Raw genomic sequence first — 18,992 nt, forward strand, 5'->3', positions numbered from 1 at the left:
TACCTGAGCTGGGAGAACTTGATACTGACATTGGTGAAAATGGAAGAGCACTCTGTTCTGCAGCACTGACATCCGTCCAGTTGATCATTTCAGACAGGTTTCTGAGCCTGCCATGTTGAGAAGCTGAATTGTCATCAGTAGAAATATAGTCACAAACTTGAGGTTGATTTCTCACCAAGTATGAGGGTTACTTGAGCTCCTTTGCATGATTGGGCTCTGTGTTCCTTCCAAGACAACACTCATAGTAATGTCATCAACATTTTCTATGAAACTGACTCCAAGTCTAAAAGTATTAAATACCAAATCCTGTTCGAAACTTGATTTCATCCTTGGTTGATCTGGAGAACTATCGCTGAAGCCAAACCGACCAAGGACTGTATGTCTATAATTCTTTAAAGACAGCTTGATGTTCCTTGTAATCCTTAGACTCTGACTGCTTCTTGACTTAGTATGCTTAGTGTTGAGTGCTGATTTTCAGCATAAGTACTATTTAGGTTGGGTATTCGATCTATTCTGGTATTGGAATAGGATGTACAGAGGATAGGGTTGAACATGCCCACCTGAGCATTGAGTTGGGGTAGAGAAATTAGGACTTACAGTATGGGCACAATGCATAGATTGGAGGAGGAGGTTGTGATTTGGGTAGTAGATACGTTTGAGGCAGGGGCATTAGGATTTGTATAATAGACTTAGAATGGGGAGAGTAGTAGGAATTGCAATATGCTATTTATCTTTGTAATGGAAAATCTTGCACTAAATGAGCTCCATCAATGTCAAGCCTTTCAATAATAACAACTTGAATTTATAGCGTGCCTTTTAATGCACGAGGAGTCCTATGGCGCTTCATAATATAGCGTCACAAAATTTGATACTGAGCCACATGAGATCTTGGGACAGGTGACTAAAAGCTTGCTCAAAAAAATAGTTTTTAAGGTGCATCTTAAAGGAGGGTAGAGAGGTTTATAGAGGAAATTCCAGAGCTTGGGGCCTAGGCAGCTGAAGGCACAGCTGCTGCTCATAGAGTAATACAGCACAGAAACAGGCCCATCTTGCCCTTGCCAGCCATCAACCACCTATCTATTCTAATCCCATTTTCCAGCACTTGGCCTGTAGCCTTGTATGCTATGGAGTTTCAAGTGCTCATCTAAATACTACTTAAATGTTGAGGGTTCCTGCTTCTACCACCCCTTCAGACAGTGTGTTCCAGATTCCAATCATCCTCTGGGTGAGCAGATCTTTCCTCAAATCCCCTCTAAACTTCCTGCCCCTTAACCTTAAATTTATGTCCCCTGGTTATTGACACCTCTACTAATGGTGGAGTGATAATCTGAGGTGTGTTTGAGACCAGAATTGGAGGAACACCGAGATCTCGGAGGGTTGTAGTGCTGGAGGAAGTTACAGAGATTGGGAGGGGTGAGTCCATGTAAAGATTTGTGCACAAGAATGAGAACTTTAAAATTGATGCACTACGTCAGCCCTTGCAATTGTCCAACAGGTTTGAGGTTCTTTCAGCTTGTATGGATGAGAGAGGGCTGCAGGGTGGATGAGCAAACTGACCATGGCACCATGGTACAGGAAGCCATTCAAGCAAGAGGAAGTAAATCGGAGTATGGTAGTAGGGGACAGTATAGTCAGGAGGATGTACACAGTTCTGTGCCAAGGTTTGGGACAGCTGCTCAGGGCTGCAGAGGAACTTGCAGTGGGAGGGGGGAGGATCTAGTTGTTGTGATCCATGTGGGTACCAACGACATAGAAAGGACTAGGAAAGAGGTTCTGTATAGAGAGTATGAGTAGCTAGGGGCTTAATTAAAAAGCAGAACCTCAAAGGTAATAATCCCTTGAATTATTACCTGAGCCACGAGCAAATTGGAGTAGGGTAAATATGATTAGACAGTTAAATGCGTGCCTTAAAGATTGGTGTTGGAAAAATGGGTTTCGATTAATGCCGCACTGGCACCAGTAGTGGGGAAAGTGGGAGCTGTACCGTTGGGACAATTTTCACTTGAACATGGCTGGGACCAGTGTTCTGGCGAGTCGTATAACTAAGGCGGTAGAGAGGACTTTAGACTAAATAGTGGGGGCGAGGAATCAAGTCAGGGAAGATGTGATAATTTAGAGAGAGGAGAGAAGGCAAGAGAGCAAGGTAGCAATAAGGGAATTGATAATCTGAGTGTGGCTGGGAGGATTGGAGGGAAGCAAAACTGGTAACAGGAAGTAGAAAAGTAGTAAGCAAAATTAGGAATAAAACAAGGAATGTTGGAAATACTCAGCAGGTCTGGCAGCAACTGTGAAGAGAGAAGCAGAGTTAACGTTTCAGGTCAGTGACCCTTCCTTAGAACCTGCTGACTATTTCCAGCATTTCTTGTTTTAATTTCAGATTTCCAGCATCTGCAGTATTTTGCTTTTATTTATGCGAAATTAGAAGACAGATGAAGCAAAGGCAAGCAAAAAATAGGATCAGAATGCGGAATAATGTTAAAATAAAGTAAAGGGCAAAACAATAGATGATTTGAAGGCACAAATAGAGGTAAATGGGTATGATTTAATTGCCTTTACAGAGACCTGATTACAGGGTGCCCAAGACTGGGAATTGAATGTTCAAGGATATTCGTCATTTAGGAAGGATAGGCAAAAAGGAAAAGGAGGTGGGAGAGTGCTCTTAATAAGGGACAAGATCAGTACATTAGTGAGAGAGGATCTAAGAATCAAAATGCAGGATCAATTTGGGTGGAGCTAAGAAACAGCAAGGGGCAGCAAACATTGGTGGGAGTTGTTTATAGGCCACCAAATAGTAGTGGTAATGTTCGGCATGGTATAAATCAAGAAATTGGAGGTGCACGTAACATGCGTAATACAGCAATAATGGGTGACTTCAGTTTGCATGTAGACTGGGTAAACCTAATCACGAAAGCTGTGGAGAATGAATTCCTGGATTGTGTACGAGATGGATTTCTGGAGCAGTATGTTGAAGAATAAACTAGGGATCGGACTGTTTTGGATTTAGCATTATGTAATGAGAAAGGGCTAATTAATAACCTTGCTGTAAAGGAGCCTTTGGGAAATAGTGACCATAATATAAGAGAATTTTACATTTAGTTTGAAAGTGATATCGTTCATTCTGAAACTAGGGTCCTAAATCTGAACAAAGGAAACTATGAAAATATGAGGGGCAAGTTAGCTATGGTGGATTGGGAAAATACACTAAAAGGCAGGCAATAGATAGTATTTAAAGATGTATTACATGGTCTACATTCCTCTAAGACACACAAGCCCATCAGGAAAGATGAATCAACCGTGGCTAACATAAGGAGTTAAAGATTGCATTAGATCAAAGTAAGTGGCTTATAAGGTTGCCAGAAAAAGTGGTAAGCCCAAGGATTGGGAGCAATTTAGAATCCAGTAAAAGATGACCAAGACACTGATAAAGAAAGTGAATAGGGAATATGAATGCAAGCTAACGAGAAACATAAAGGGAGACTGTGTAAGCTTCTTTAGGTATGTGAAAAGGAAAAGTTTAGCAAGGACAAATGTAGGTCCATTGCAGGTGGAGACAGGGGAATTTATAGTGGAGAATAAGGAAATGGCAGAGAAACTAAACAATTACTTTGAGCCTGTCTTCATGGAGAAAGCTACAGAAAATCTCGCAGAAATGCTAAGGAATCAAGGGACCTGTGAAAATGAGGAACTGAAAGAAATTAGTATTAATAAAGAGGTAGTACTCGAAAAATTAATTGGAGTGAAGGTTAATAACTCCCCTGGACCAGATGAGCTACATCAGAGTGTTGAAGGAGGTGGCGATAGAGATGATGGATGCATTGATAATTATCTTGCAAAATTTTATAGATTCTGGAAAGGTTCCTGCAGACTGGAAAGTAGCATATGTAACACCACTATTTAAGAAAGGAGGAAGAGCGAAAACGGGAAACTACAGACCTGCTAGTTTGACGTTGGTGGTAGGGAAAATGTTAGAATCTATTGTAAAGGATGTGATAACCAGACACTTAGAAAATAATATGATTGGGCAGAGTCAACTTGGATTTATGAAAGGGAAATCACGTTTGACAAACCTATTGGAGTTTTTTGAGGATTCTACTTGTAGCATAGATAAATGAGAACCAGTGGATCTGGTGTATTTGGATTTTCAGAAGGCTTGTGATAAGGTCCCAACAGGAGGTTAGTAATTTAAAATTAGAGCACATGGGATTGGAGGTAATATACTGGTATAGATTGACAATTGGTTAACAGACAGAAAACTGAGACATTCTCAGAATGGCTGGCTGTTATGAGTGGGTACTGCAAGGTTCAGTGCTGGGGCCACAGCTGTTCACAATCTATACAAATGATTTGGATGTGGGACCAAATGTAATATTTCCAAATTTGCTGATGACACAAAACCAGGTGGAAATGTAAGTTGTGAGGAGGATGCAAGGAGGCTTCAAGGGACAATGAATGGGCAAGAACATTGCTGATGGAATAGAATGTGAATAAATGTGAAGTTATCCACTTTGGTACAAAAAAAGAGAAAGGCAGAGTATTTCTTAAATGGTGAGAGGTTGGGAAGTGTTGATGTCCAAAGCGATCTGGGTGTCCTTGATCGTGAGTCACTAAAAACTAGTATGCAGGTGCAGCAAGCAAGAAAGAAGGCAAATGGTATGTTGGCCTTCATCACAAGGGATTTTGAGTACAGGAGTAAAGAAGTCTTGCTGCAATTGTATAGAGACTTGGTGAGATTGCATCTGGAGTATTGTGTACAGTTTTGATCTCATCTAAGGAAGCATTTCCTTGCCATAGAAGGGGTGCAATGGAGGTTCATCAGACTAAACCCTGAAACGGTGGGATTATTTTATGAGGAGAGATTGAGGAAACTGCACCTGCATTCTCTAGTGTTTTAAAGAATGAGAGGCGATCTCATTGAAACTTAGAAAGTTCTTACAGGTGTGACAGGGCGGATGTAGATGGGATGTTTACCCTGGCTGGTCAGTCTAGAACAAGGGGACATAGTCTCAAATAAGGGGTAGGCCATTTAACACTGAGATGAGGAGGAATTTCTTCACTCAGAGGGGTGGTGAGTCTTTGGAACTCTCTATCCCAGAGGGCTGTGGAAGCTCAATCATTGAGCATGTTGGAGACAGAAATCGATAGATATCTGGATACTAATAACATCAAGGGATATGGGGATAGCGTGGGAAGTGGCTTTGAGGTAGATTATCAGCCATGATCTAATTGAATGGCGGAGCAGGTTCGGGCTGAATGGCTTACTGCTGCTCCTATGTTCGTATGTTCCCATGCTGGATTAGGAGCCACTGTGTGTTGGTGAGCACAGGAGTGATAGGTGAAGGGAACTTGGTGCAAGTTAGGTTATAGTCTCAGTAATGGTGCCCATGTAACTACAGGATTGTCGTAAAAACCTATCTGCTTCACTAATGCTGTTTAGGGAAGGAAATCTGCTGCCCTTACTTGGCCTATATGTGACTGCAGACGCACAGCAGTGTGGTTGATTCTTAATTGTGCTCTGAAAAGGCTTTGCAAGCTTCAGTAAAGGACAATTCGGAATGGGTAATAAATGCTGGCCTTGCCAGCGACACGCATCCTGTGATGAACAAAAAAAATGTCCTGCTTTCCTGATTGGCCAAATGCGATCCAGTCTTTTCATCTGGCTCTGCTGACCCAAATCCAGTTAGAATTAGAACATTACAGCGCAGTACAGGCCCTTCGGCCCTCGATGTTGAGCCGACCTGTGAAACCATCTGACCTACACTATTCCATTTTCATCCATATGTCTATCCAATGACCACTTAAATGCCCTTAAAGTTGGCGAGTCTACTACTGTTGCAGGCAGGGCGTTCCACGCCCCTACTACTCTCTGAGTAAAGAAAGTACCTCAGACATCTGTCCTATATGTATCACCCCTCAACTTAAAGCTATGTCCCCTCGTGTTTGCCATCACCATCCGAGGAAAAAGACTCTCACTATCCACCCTATCTAACCCTCTGATTATCTTATATGTCTCTATTAAGTCACCTCTCCTCCTCCTTCTCTCCAACGAAAACAACCTCAAGTCCCTCAGCCTTTCCTCGTAAGACCTTCCCTCCATACCAGGCAACTTCCTAGTAAATCTCCTCTGCACCCTTTCCAAAGCTTCCACATCCTTCCTATAATGCAGTGACCAGAACTGCACGCAATACTCCAGGTGCGGTCTCACCAGAGTTTTGTACAGCTGCAGCATGACCTCGTGGCTCCGAAACTCGATCCCCCTACTAATAAAAGCTAACACACCATATGCCTTCTTAACAGCCCTATTAACCTGGGTAGCAACTTTCAGGGATTTATGTACCTGGACACTGCTCATCTACACTACCAAGAATCTTCCCATTAGCCCAGTACTCTGCATTGCTGTTACTCCTTCCAAAGTGAATCACCTCACACTTTTCCGCATTAAACTCCATTTGCCATCTCTCAGCCCAGCTCTGCAGCCTATCTATGTCCCTTTGTACCCTACAACATCCTTCGGCACTATCCACAACTCCACCGACCTTCGTGTCATCCGCAAATTTACTAACCCCCCCCCCTTCTACACCCTCTTAGTTTGTATATAATAACTTTCATTATAAAACTGTGCTTTTTTTTTTGCACTTGTATTTCCTGTGTGCCTAGGACCTGTGTTTGTTGAGTTTCCAATTGACGTCCTCTACCCATACCACATAGTTCAGAAAGAGGCCATACCGAAAGGTGCACCAAAAGGAGTTGTAGCAAAAGCCATAAACTGGTGAGTTTACTAAAATAGCACCGTGTAAGAGAATGAAACTGATTTAGCTTGTTGACCTAGATTATTGTCTTTAATTCCATGTTTTAAAGCAACATTTTGTGTATTGGAATATACAGTTAGTTTTTAAATAAAATTTATAAAGGCATATTTCAGACACTAAGTGGAAACTATTTGCCCCACCACTTTGTGTCTTTGCAAATTAATATGGTTTTGCTAGGAAGGAAGGTGGGATTAATGGAGCTACTGTTCAGCAGAAGCTGCTATTGCTTTTCCCCCAGTTTTCTGCTCAAATTAGCCACCATTTCCTCTGGAATTGACTGAAAGTGGCCGCAAGTATTGCTTTCCCATTTTCTTTCCCTAGTGTGGTGAATTGTGCTGCAAGACAGTTCCACGGGCACCTTTCAGCACCTCACGCAAGTGGCCATTTCCCCAATGTGAGCCTAGAAAGTGAGTGTGAATGGGCAATTCCACTGTGGAGGCATCACAACAGAGCTCGACCCTGTCTTCACCCAGCGTCCACACGCTTTCCAGCAGAGGTAAGCTGACTAGGGATTGGAAACTGGAACAATAGTTCTTTTTCTTTACCCCTTTCCCAGTCCAGGCGGGGGCCGAGGCTAAGAATAGCTCCTATGCCAATCAAACAGCCATTGAACCTTTTAAAGAGCTAACCAACATCCCTCTAACTGCTTTTATTTATTTGCCACAATTAATGTGGGAGTGAAGAGCAGTCTCCAATCCTGCTAGTTATTTTTGGGTGGGGGGGGATGTTTTATTTTGGCAAGTTGTGGAAGAGGAAATTCAGATCTGACCCTCTGTCACTCCCTCCCCATCCCCAGCCTCTGATTTGGAAAATTGTGAGTGCAGCAAAGGTAATTGAACTATGATGGTATCACTGAGTGTTTGTAGTTTGTTTTCGGTCAGCAGAACTGATCTTTATATGTCAGGTCTACACAGCTTTATAGGGTGCTGTCGCATGATTATAGTGGTCTGAGTGTCATGTTACAAAATGCTCGGGCTTTGGTTCATCGCACAATTTTCTTATGTGACTGGCTGTTTTGTGAAGAGGAAATTGGTTTGTGCATATCATAGAGAGAGGGGGCAAAATTTGGCTAACCATTCACTCGTGTACAATGCGTAGGTGAGAGTAGTGTTGGCAGAGGACTGGGTGCGCTAACTGGTCCTTTCAAGTTGGTCAGGGTACAAAGATTAAAACTAAACAATATTGATTGAGCTGCCGAAGGGAGGTAGACCAGGGAGGGGAGAGAAGAAATCCAGCACCAATCTCTTCTCGCTATCCTGTAATCTCTGCACGTTCAGAGTCTTTTATTTGAGTATTTTCTTCTGAGTTTGATAAAATTTGACATTCCTGCAAAATCTAGTTATGAGGGCTTAATTTAGGTTGAACTCGCTGTTGCTATTTACTGTCTGGGCTCACGCATAAAGATTCAATTAAATAAATGACTGAAAGGCTGATGACATTTGTGGAGGTGAACTATTTGACATAAAAAAGGTTAATTTCCGTCCATGTACTGTGTCAATCTGATCCTGTTTCACTTTGAAGTTTGGACCTTGATGAGAGTCATGTTTTAAGTTGATAGGTTTTCTCTTGTGCAATAACTTGCAATCACTTATCTCACTTTTACTTCTCAGGTATCTTCACAACCATCTAAATAACCTGTTTGCTGGAGCCTGGGACAAAAGGGACATTTCTCCTTTGCCTGTGGACTTTCCCATGGCGACAGCTGACGAGGTAGATTTCTGAAACTTGTGATATTCCAAATGGAAATTAGCATTTATATAGTACCATGAGCAACAGTGTCTGCAACTGCACAAGATCAGCGTAATCTAGGGATAACCACTTCACTCTGCTTTAAATCTCTTTCAGCTGGTATGATTGTTCACAGTTTGAGAGAGGCAGTGTTGGAGAATGAACACATTTCACTTTTGCCACCCAATGTTAACCTCAAACGTTCCCAGTGTGGGCTTCAAGGCTTCACCCCAACTGCAGCACCTTTCTGTTACACACAAGTTACTTTTCAGACTCTATGTTGAGCCTGCCTTCAAGTTCATTTCATTGTGATCTTTGGAGTTGTCAGACAGAGGTGCCTTTACCCCATCAGTCTGTGCATGATTTAAATGCAGATCCTAGATGTGTGGGAAAAATGTCTTCATTCACAAGTGTCATCTGATCCCTCTTTGATGCGCATACCTGCGTTTCCACAGTATTCCACAATTCACACCAGCTGGAACTGAAGGAAAGAGTAACCACATATTAAAATGATAGCTGTAGAAACTGCTGCACCTCTCGCCACTGATTCAAAACACGTATCAGCGAATGGCCTCACTTAGGCAATGGACTCAATAGCTGAATGCATCACAGGAACTCTACTCTTCTGCATTAAATGTTACAGTTCACAAACCCTGATCCCTCCATTCAAATTTCCAGTCTGTTGACAAAAGCCTAAGCAAACATTACTAAGGCTGCTATTTTGAAAAAGGCAGGTTCAGCAGTTTCTTTTTTACAGAAACTAAACCTTTTATTTAAACTTTCCACCATCACAGCCTAACCCCAATCAGTATGCCACCGCACAAACTTAGACTCAAAGAAGGAGCAGTTATGATGTTTGTTTAAAACTTGAATCCTAAACGAGGACTTGTGGTAGTTAGGAAGCTGTTTTCTTTGATGTTAGATGCTGAAATTCTAACAGGCAGAATTCAAGGAAACCGTGTTTATTCCTCAAAATATTGAGCCCTTCAGTTGTAAACCTGCCTTTTCAACTTGGGGGTGGGGGGTGGGGGGGGAAACTGTTCCCATTTAGCCTTTCATATTCTATGACTGTAAACAGCCTCTTGACAAAATTGGTATTTATATTCCTAGGCATGTTTTTACATATGCACAATTTTACGTGGCTTTTTCCTGAGTAAGAAGTTTTCATTCTGTTAAATTCTTCATTGAAACAATAATCAGGAATTCTGTATTTAAAGAAGTATTGTTGCAGTAAAGATACTGATTTCATTGCAAATGTTTTGTGGGTCTCTGCTAGTTTTATGATGGAAAAAATGGGCCCCACACCTGGGAACGTGCTTCGTGACCAAAATACTGCTGGAAATCTGAATCTGGTTTAATGCCTGATCTGCGATGTCCTTGCTAGGAGTGGCAGTAGTGTGCTGCTTTTAGTCATTGTGGTGTTGGGCGAGGTGGAGGCAAACAATTGGCTGGGATTTCTGCTCACGATTGCTGTCCACTGAGTCTTGCTGGAAGTGCGCATGCGTGGATGCTAAGGAGTGGAAAGAACAGACTTGACTGTGGTTCACATAGTTGAATAGCCTGCCAACACTCACTGTCTAGGGCTTGAATGCCCACTTTGGACAAAGTACCAGAGGGTGATTGCCATTAGTAGAACCAGAGCTGAGCAAAAGAACGAGAAAATCTTTCGAAAGAAGGGAGGGTGTGAAAAAGAAACAGCACAGAGCACCTGGATTTGTGAATATTCTTTGTTTTAGCTCTCCTCTCCTGAAGGCATTGACACTTGCTGGGGTGCAGTCTTCATGGCCATTGTGCACCTCACCCAAGCAGCTATCCTTCACATGTGACCCTCGATCTAGTACTGTATTATTCAACAATGAAGGGCATCACAACTTAGGCCATTACAACTTAGGCCATTGGTGCCCTTACCTGACAGCTACAGACACACCCTTTCCAAACAGTGGTTACTGGACAATGACAAAGAACAGAGGGGTGCTGAGGCGAGTTGGAACGATGCTGTCAGCACTGTAGCTGAGATCAACCAACTCAGCACCAACATAATCAAACTTTGCAGGTCTTTACAGCTCAACTACTTTCTGCATTAACCAATGTGCGCATTGAGCGAGCACTTCCTGTCTAGTATCGCAAAATTAGTGTTTTGCATACAATGTTTTTACAATGATTTCTGAGTTTCATTTTTGATTCTTTAGGTGCAGTTCTGTGTGGAGATAGTGAGCAGGTCTAAAAAGCCAGTCATCCTTCTGGGCAGTCAGGCAACGCTCCCACCTACACCCGCAGACGATGTCCGGTATGTCAGTGATCAACTGATGGCCATGGGCTGGCCGTAACTGTCTCTTCCCTGCTGTATCAAAGCTTATATGGGTGGTTGATGGTCGGCACAGACTCGGTGGGCCGAAGGGCCTGTTTCAGTGCTGTATCTCTAAACTAAAACTAAACTAAACTAATTATATCCTAGCTTGGGACCTCAAGTGCATGTGAAATGGTCAGCCAAGATGGAAGTGCTTTTGAGATGCTCTGCTGTTTGAGGATTTGGGTGGTGCCTGGAGCTGGTGTACTGCTTTAACCTCCAAGATCTGGGCTCGAATGCGGCCTGGTTGGGTGAAGTGAAAGCCTTCTCTCTTTGCTAGTTGTAAGAGTCAAAATTTGTATTTTGATGGATGACACTTCATAAACAGAGGCATTGAGTACAAAAGCAGGGAGTTATACTGAACCTTTATAAAGCTCCATATTGCATCCAGTTCTGGTCACCACATTTTAGGAAGGATCTGAGGGTCCAGAATGACTCCTGGGATGGGGGATTTTAGTTTCGTGGTTAGATTGGAAGAACTGGGTTTGTTTTTCTTAGAACGAAGGAGATTGAGGGGAGATTTGAAAGAAGTGTACAAGATTATGACAGGCTTGGATAAGTTAGACAAGGAAAAACTGCTGCCATTAACTACAAAGACTAGGAGACCAGATTGAAGGTTTTGGGCAAAAGATGCAATGGGAATATCAGCAGAACTTTTTTTACGCAGCAGGTGCTGGAAACTGACTTCAAGGGAAAATTGGATGGCCACTTGAAGGAAATAAACTTGCAGGGTTACATGGATTGAGCAGGGGAGTGGGACTGACTAAGTAGCTCCGTGGAGATCTGATATGGACTTGATGGACTGAATAGCTTTCTTCTGTGCTGTAAATGACTATGACACACCTTACACAGTGAAAGATATCACAGCACTTTAAAGAAGTGGGGTGGGGGCCTGGAACCATACTTAAAATGTGACTGCAAGTTCAAATTAATGACGGACAAGCTTTAGGAATTGTATCGGGGCATTCTTCGCACATGCATACAACAGACTGACCAGTGAACATTCTGGCATGGTAGGGCAGGCAAAAATCCTGGAATCCTTTAAGAAACAATTGATGCTGCAATGGGGAGTGGGAGCAGTAGTGTCCCTCACCCTTTCTCACCTGTATGTGTCTTTTGTGGGGAGAAGAGCTGGAGGAATGGTTAGAAGGGTTTTGAGAAACTTGGAGGGGGAGAGGTTGTGAAGTGTGATGAATTAGGAAAATTCTAAAGAGTAGGGACGCAATGACTAAAGCAGGAGAAGTGAAGGTTGTGGGCTGGTCTGTAACATTTGTACATCACGTACACCAGGTTGGGCGAGACTGACATCGGTCCCTATGTGAAATGAGTTTGGGGACAATTTTAATCCGCTTCCTAAAGTAAACATTCATGAGATTGGGTAATATTCTCACATCTACAGCGAATTCTTTTCAGAAATACTTATCAAAGTTAGGGATGGGAAAGACAATATAACAGCATTTTGGCCGTTGCATTTATTTCTACTCTCTTATCCCACTTTTTCCTTTAGTTGGGTTAAACAACATTCAGGATCTATAGAAGTACAGTGGCATGTTGATGTACCTGATATGTAAAATTTTCCAACTAGGGCAGCGCTGGAATCTCTGGCTATCCCTTGCTTCTTGGGAGGCATGGCTCGAGGAATGCTGGGAAGGGATAGCCCCATTCACATCCGACAGAATCGAAGAAATGCTTTGAAAGAAGCGGACCTGGTCATACTGGCAGGTCAGTGAGGTCCTGATCGAACAGTAGTGGGAGGTCTTCAACTGAATTGTCTCAAGTACCTGCAGTAATCTTCAAAGCTGAATAAAAAATGACTTGTGTTGTTTAGGACTTTATCACATTTCTCGATTCACCTTGAAATGTAGCAATTAATCATGATGGCAACAGCCATTCTGTGTACATGGTGCCGTGTGATGCTTCACTCAGTGCCAGGAACCAGACTGTGCCTACAGTTCTCCTTGGTTTCCTGATTACTGGCACCAGTTGGCAAGTGTCTCTGAAAGGTGCCAACTTGACGCTTTCTGATGTGACTGTGACATTTGAGAGTGGCAACCTGCCCTTCCAAACATGTTGTGTCAGTACTGCCAGAATGGTTTCAAAGAACAAAGAACAGTACAGCACAGGAACAGGCCATTCGGCCCTCTAAGCCTGTGCCGATCTTGATGCCTGCCTAAACTAAAACCTTCTGCACTTCCGGGGACCGGATCCCTCTATTCCCATCCTATTCATGTATTTGTCAAGATGCTTCTTAAACGTCGCTATCGTACCTGCTTCCACCACCTCCCCCGGCAGCAAGTTCCAGGCACTCACCACCTTCTGTGTAAAGAACTTGCCTCGCACATCCCCTCTAAACTTTGCCCCTCGCACCTTAAACATATGTCCCCTAGTAACTGACTCTTCCACCCTGGGAAAAAGCTTCTGACTATCCACTCTGTCCATGCCGCTTATAACTTTGTAAACCTCTATCATGTCGCCCCTCCACCTCCGTCGTGCCAGTGAAAACAATCTGCGTTTATCCAACCTTTCCTCATAGCTAATGCCCTCCAGACCAGGCAACATCCTGGTAAACCACCTCTGTACCCTCTCCAAAGCCTCCACTTCCTTCTGGTAGTGTGGCGACCAGAATTGCACGCAATATTCTAAGTGTGGCCTAACTAAAGTTCTGTACAGCTGCAGCATGACTTGCCAATTTTTATACTCTATGCCCCGACCGATGAAGGCAAGCATGCCGTATGCCTTCTTGACTACCTTATCCATCTGCGTTGCCACTTTCAGTGACCTGTGGACCTGTACGCCCAGATCTCTCTGCCTGTCAATACTCCCAAGGGTTCTGCCATTTACTGTATTCTTCCAAAATGCATTACCTCACATTTGTCCGGATTAAACTCCATCTGCCATTTCTCCGCCCAAGTCTCCAACCGATCTATATCCTGCTGTATCCTCTGACAATCCTCATCACTATCCGCAACTCCTCCAACCTTTGTGTTGTCCGCAAACTTACTAATCAGACCAGCTACATTTTCCTCCAAATCATTTATATACACTACAAAGAGCAAAGGTCCCAACACAGATCCCTGTGTAATACCACTGGTTACATCCCTCCATTCAGAAAAGCACCCTTCCACTGCTACCCTCTGTCTTCTATGACTCAGCCAGTTCTGTATCCATCTTGCCAGCTCACCTCTGATCCCGTGTGGCTTCACCTTTTGTACCAGTCTGCCACCACCTTGTCAAAGGCTTTACTGAAGTCCATATAGATAACATCCACTGCCCTTCCTTCATCAATCATCTTTGTTACTTCCTCAAAAAACTCAATCAAATTAGTGAGACGCGACCTCCCCTTCACAAAACCATGCTGCCTCTCGCCAATAAGTTTGTTTCCAAATGGGAGTAAATCCTGTCCCGAAGAATCCTCTCTAATAATTTCCCTACCACTGACGTAAGGCTCACCGGCCTATAATTTCCTGGATTATCCTTGCTACCCTTAAACAAAGGAACAACATTGGCTATTCTCCAGTCCTCTGGGACCTCACCTGTAGCCAATGAGGGTGCAAAGATTTCTGTCAAGGCCCCAGCAATTTCTTCCCTTGCCTCCCTCAGTATTCTGGGGTAGATCCCATCAGGCCCTGGGGACTTATCTACCTTAATGCTTTGCAAGACACCCAACACCACCTCCTTTTTGATAATGAGATGACTGAGACTATCTACACTCCCTTCTCCTTGGTGAATACTGATGCAAAGTACTCATTTAGTACCTCGCCCATTTCCTCTGGCTCCACACATAGATTCCCTTCTCTGTCCTTGAGTGGGCCAACCCTTTCCCTGGTTACCCTCTTGCTCTTTATATACGTATAAAAAGCCTTGGGATTTTCCTTAATCCTGTTTGCCAATGACTTTTCATGACCCCTTTTAGCCTTCCTGACTCCTTGCTTAAGTTCCTTCCTACTGTCTTGTATTCCTCAAGGGATTCATCTGTTCCTAGCCTTCCAGCCCTTCCGAAGGCTTCCTTTTTCTTTTTGTCTAGGCTCACAATATCCCGCGTTATCCAAGGTTCCCAAAACTTGCCAAACTTATCCTCCTTCCTCACAGGAACATGCTGGTCCTGGATTCTAATCAACTGATGTTTGAAAGACTTCCACATGTCAGATGTTGAATTACCGTCAAACAGCCACCCCCAATCTAAATTCTTCAGTTCCTGCCTAATATTGTTATAATTAGCCTTCCTCCAATTCAGCACCTTCACCCGAGGACTACTCTTATCCTTATCCACAAGTACCTTAAAACTTATGGAATTATAGTCACTGTTCCCGAAATGATCCCCTACTGAAACTTCGACCACCTGGCCGGGCTCATTCCCCGATACCAGGTCCAGTACGGCCCCATCCCTAGTTGGACTATCTACATATTGTTTCAAGAAGCCCTCCTGGATGCTCCTTACAAATTCTGCCCCATCCAAGCCCCTAGCACTAAGTGAGTCCCAGTCAATATAGGGGAAGTTAAAATCACCCACCACTACAACCCTGTTAGCTTTACATCTTTCCAAAATCTGTCTACATATCTGCTCCTCTCCCTCCCGCTGGCTGTTGGGAGGCCTGTCGAAAACCCCCAACATCGTGACTGCACCCTTCCTATTCCTGAGCTCCACCTATATTGCCTCGCTGCATGACCCCTCCGAGGTGTCCTCCCGCAGTACAGCTGTGATATTCTCCTTAACAAGTAATGCAACTCCCCCACCCCTTTTACATCCCCCTCTATCCCGCGTGAAGCTTCTAAATCCTGGAACGTTTAGCTGCCAATCCTGTCCTTCCCTCAACCAAGTCTCTGTAATAGCAACAACATCATAGTTCTAAGTACTAATCCAAGCTCTAAGTTCATCTGCCTTACCTGTTATACTTCTCGCATTGAAACAAATGCACTTCGGACCACCAGTCCCGCTGTGCTCCGCAACGTCTCCCTGCCTGCTCTTCCTCTTAGTCTGACTGGCCTTATTTACTAGTTCCCCCTCATTTATTTCACTTACTGTCCTACTGCTCTGGTTCCCACCCCCCCTGCCACACTAGTTTAAACCCTCCCGAGTGGCGCTAGCAAACCTCGCAGCCGGGATATTTGTGCCTCTCCAGTTTAGATGCAACCCGTCCTTCTTGTACAGGTCCCATCTGTCCCTGAAGAGATCCCAATGGTTCAGATATGTGAAACCCTCCCTTCTACACCAGCTGTTCAGCCACGTGTTTAGCTGCACTATCTTCCTATTTCTAGCCTCACTGGCACGTGGCACAGGGAGTAATCCCGAGATTACAACCCTAGAGGTCCTGTCTTTTAACTTTCTACCTAACTCCCTAAACTCCCCCTGCAGGACCTCATTACTCTTCCTGCCTATGTCGTTGGTACCGATGTGTACCACAACCTCTGGCTGTTCACCCTCCCCCTTCAGAATGCACCCTGTCCGTTCAGAGACATCCTTGACCCTGGCACCAGGGAGGCAACGTACCATCCTGGAGTCTCTTTCACATCCACAGAAGCGCCTATCTGTGCCCCTGACTATAGAGTCCCCTATAACTATTGCTCTTATGCGCTTTGTCCCTCCCTGCTGAACAACAGTGCCAGCCATGGTGCCACTGCTCTGGCTGCTGCTGTTTTCCCCTGATAGGCCATCTCCCCGAAAAGTATCCAAAATGGTACACTTGTTAGAGAGGGGGATAGCCACAGGGGATTCCTGCACTGACTGCCTGCCCCTTCTAGCAGTGACCCATCTATCTGCCTGCACCTTGGGTGTAACCACTTTTCTAAAACTCCTGTCTGTGACGCTTTCTGCCACCTGCATGCTCCTCAGTGCATCCAGTTGCCGCTCCAACCGATCCATGCGGTCTGTGAGGAGCTGCAACTGGGTACACTTCCTGTGTCACGGACCTCCCACATCTCACAGGTGAAGCACTTCACCCCTCTAACTGACATTTCTAGCACTAATTAATAAATTAATTTAAAATAAATAAATACTTATTAAATCCTTACTAAATTGTTATAATTAACTATATGGTCCCTAGTGGTAGATTCCTATAAATATTAAATGCTAACTAAATACAGTAATCTCCTCCCTCTGGTTTAGTAGTTCTACTTATTAATTAGGGTTTTAATCAATTTTTATCAATGTTTTATTTTCAAATTCAGTAAAAAAAAAATTCGCTACCAGCCAATCGGGTTACAGCTTTCCTGTGACATCACTTTCAGTTTTTTACCAGAGGTAAGTTTTTTATACTTACCGGTCCGGAACTCCGCCGTCCAAGTCTTCTCCCAGTCAGCTGTGCTCTTTGGAAGCTCTCAGCTTCCCTCACTCTGAGGACAGGTAGGAAATGAAAGGAGCTCCTCGTTCCATCCTTACCGAACTTCCTCTGTTACCAAACTTCCACTGTAGCACTCTAGTACAAACAAAGTCAGCACTGTAAGATGGCTCACTTTTATACTGACTGACTCTAGCCCCCTGAAAACTGGTTTAAGCCAATTCTCTAATTAACAAGGTGCAGTTGCAAGCAGAGCCTGAGTGAACCCTGTTTAAAGCTGGTCTGAAACTCACCACCTCCAACCCTAAGAGCAGCTGTTAAGTTACTCTGCTAAATAAAAGACAGATTAGATTTAAGATAAAATTAACCCTTAATTTCAGTGGCGATTAGTGAGCCCTGGACTGGGCTGACGTTGTCCAGCCTCAGTCTTTGATGTTTTAAATATTTTTTTTCTGTCCTTTCCATGGGACAGAATGTAGGGAGGAGTGGTACATTCATGCCTTTGAACTTGTTCCGCCATTCAGTCAGATCATGGGTGATCTGTAAATTGACTCCATCTACCTGTCTTGATTCCATATCCCATAAAACCATTGTCTAAAACATGTTGATCTCAATTTTGCAATTTTCAATTGACCTCCTCTCGAGCTGTTTGAAGCCTTCAAATAATGACTCAATGTCATCAATGTTAGCACATGGTGCATTCTACAAAATCGATACCAACAGTTCACTAATTGTTTTTAGATAAAAGGGTTGCATTTCTTCTCACCTGCTCTGTGGATCACTCCCAGGCAGCAGCACTGACTTGTGCCCTGCTTGGCAAATTATGATGGATTGAGTGGGGACAAATTTGTATTGAATGAAATGCACAGTCAGGAAGGGGGAGGAACTTTAACTGCAGTGAAATTCTTCCCTTAATTAGATCTCTTGTCAGTTGAGTTTCTGTACGGCCCCATCCTGCTCTAGAGTCGGTGATTACAGCTCCCCCCAATCACCCCAGTCTGATGGTTTTTATTTTTTTGGCGAACAGGTACAGTGTGTGATTTCCGCTTGTCCTATGGACGTGTTCTCAACAGACGCAGCCAGATAATTGCGGTAAACCGTGACCGCTCGCAGCTGCTGAAAAACTCGGACATGTTCTGGAAGCCAACAGTCGCTGTGAGAGGTAAGTGGTGACGTCTCCATTTTAGAACCAAGGTTGAGCTCCCCACAATGGGCTCAGTGAATGTACTGCCCACAGTTGTAATGAACTCTGTAAACCTGGCATATTACAGTTTAGTCTCTGAACTTTGATCTCTGGTGAGACTACATAAGGGTTGTTTAGTTTGACTGCAGCTCTCTGACTAGAGAGAGAAAATAAATTCAGACCAATTAGGACTGACTATCCACCATTGAATGGACTTTGGTTTCCAGTAACCCCTGTTAGTGTATGTGTGGGGATCTCAGGTCAGGGCCTGAGTGAAACCCACTCGTTGATTGCTCTGCCAACACTCACATGTTAAGAATATTTGGGCAAGACTTTGATAGATTTCTAGCACTCAGGAGTCTGCATCTTCAGGAGGGGCGATGGTTTGGGGAAGAGAAGGGACAGTGAGGAATAAACGAATATTGGACTGGGCAGGCTAACGTACGATATGGTTTGGATGTATACAGGTCGGCTGCAGATTTTTATACTTTTCCCCCCACCCCACCTTTCAGAGGCCATTCGTTGGAGAGAGGAGTCACTTAGCCACATCCTTCTCTTCTCTCAAGCCGCTGCCCTCAAACTATCTGCAAGGGTGTGTGCATGGACTCTGTACCAGGCACTGAATGAAGAAAGGAAGATGCCCTGGTATTTCA

At 43.9% G+C, this 18,992-nt stretch overlaps 1 protein-coding gene across 1 annotated transcript in view; it reads left to right on the forward strand.

Moving 5' to 3' along the window:
* The window catches only part of ilvbl (ilvB (bacterial acetolactate synthase)-like), a 47,773-nt gene that overhangs the window by 11,095 nt on the left and 17,686 nt on the right, over positions 1 to 18,992 (forward strand). The window contains exons 5-9 of the mRNA XM_068053806.1: positions 6,655 to 6,766; positions 8,417 to 8,516; positions 10,724 to 10,821; positions 12,467 to 12,603; positions 18,184 to 18,318. Of these exons, the coding sequence (XP_067909907.1) occupies positions 6,655 to 6,766; positions 8,417 to 8,516; positions 10,724 to 10,821; positions 12,467 to 12,603; positions 18,184 to 18,318 (582 nt within the window). The remainder of the gene's footprint in view (positions 1 to 6,654; positions 6,767 to 8,416; positions 8,517 to 10,723; positions 10,822 to 12,466; positions 12,604 to 18,183; positions 18,319 to 18,992) is intronic.

Source organism: Heterodontus francisci, chromosome 22 (assembly GCF_036365525.1).
Source record: "Heterodontus francisci isolate sHetFra1 chromosome 22, sHetFra1.hap1, whole genome shotgun sequence".
NCBI classification, from domain to species: Eukaryota; Metazoa; Chordata; class Chondrichthyes; order Heterodontiformes; family Heterodontidae; genus Heterodontus; species Heterodontus francisci.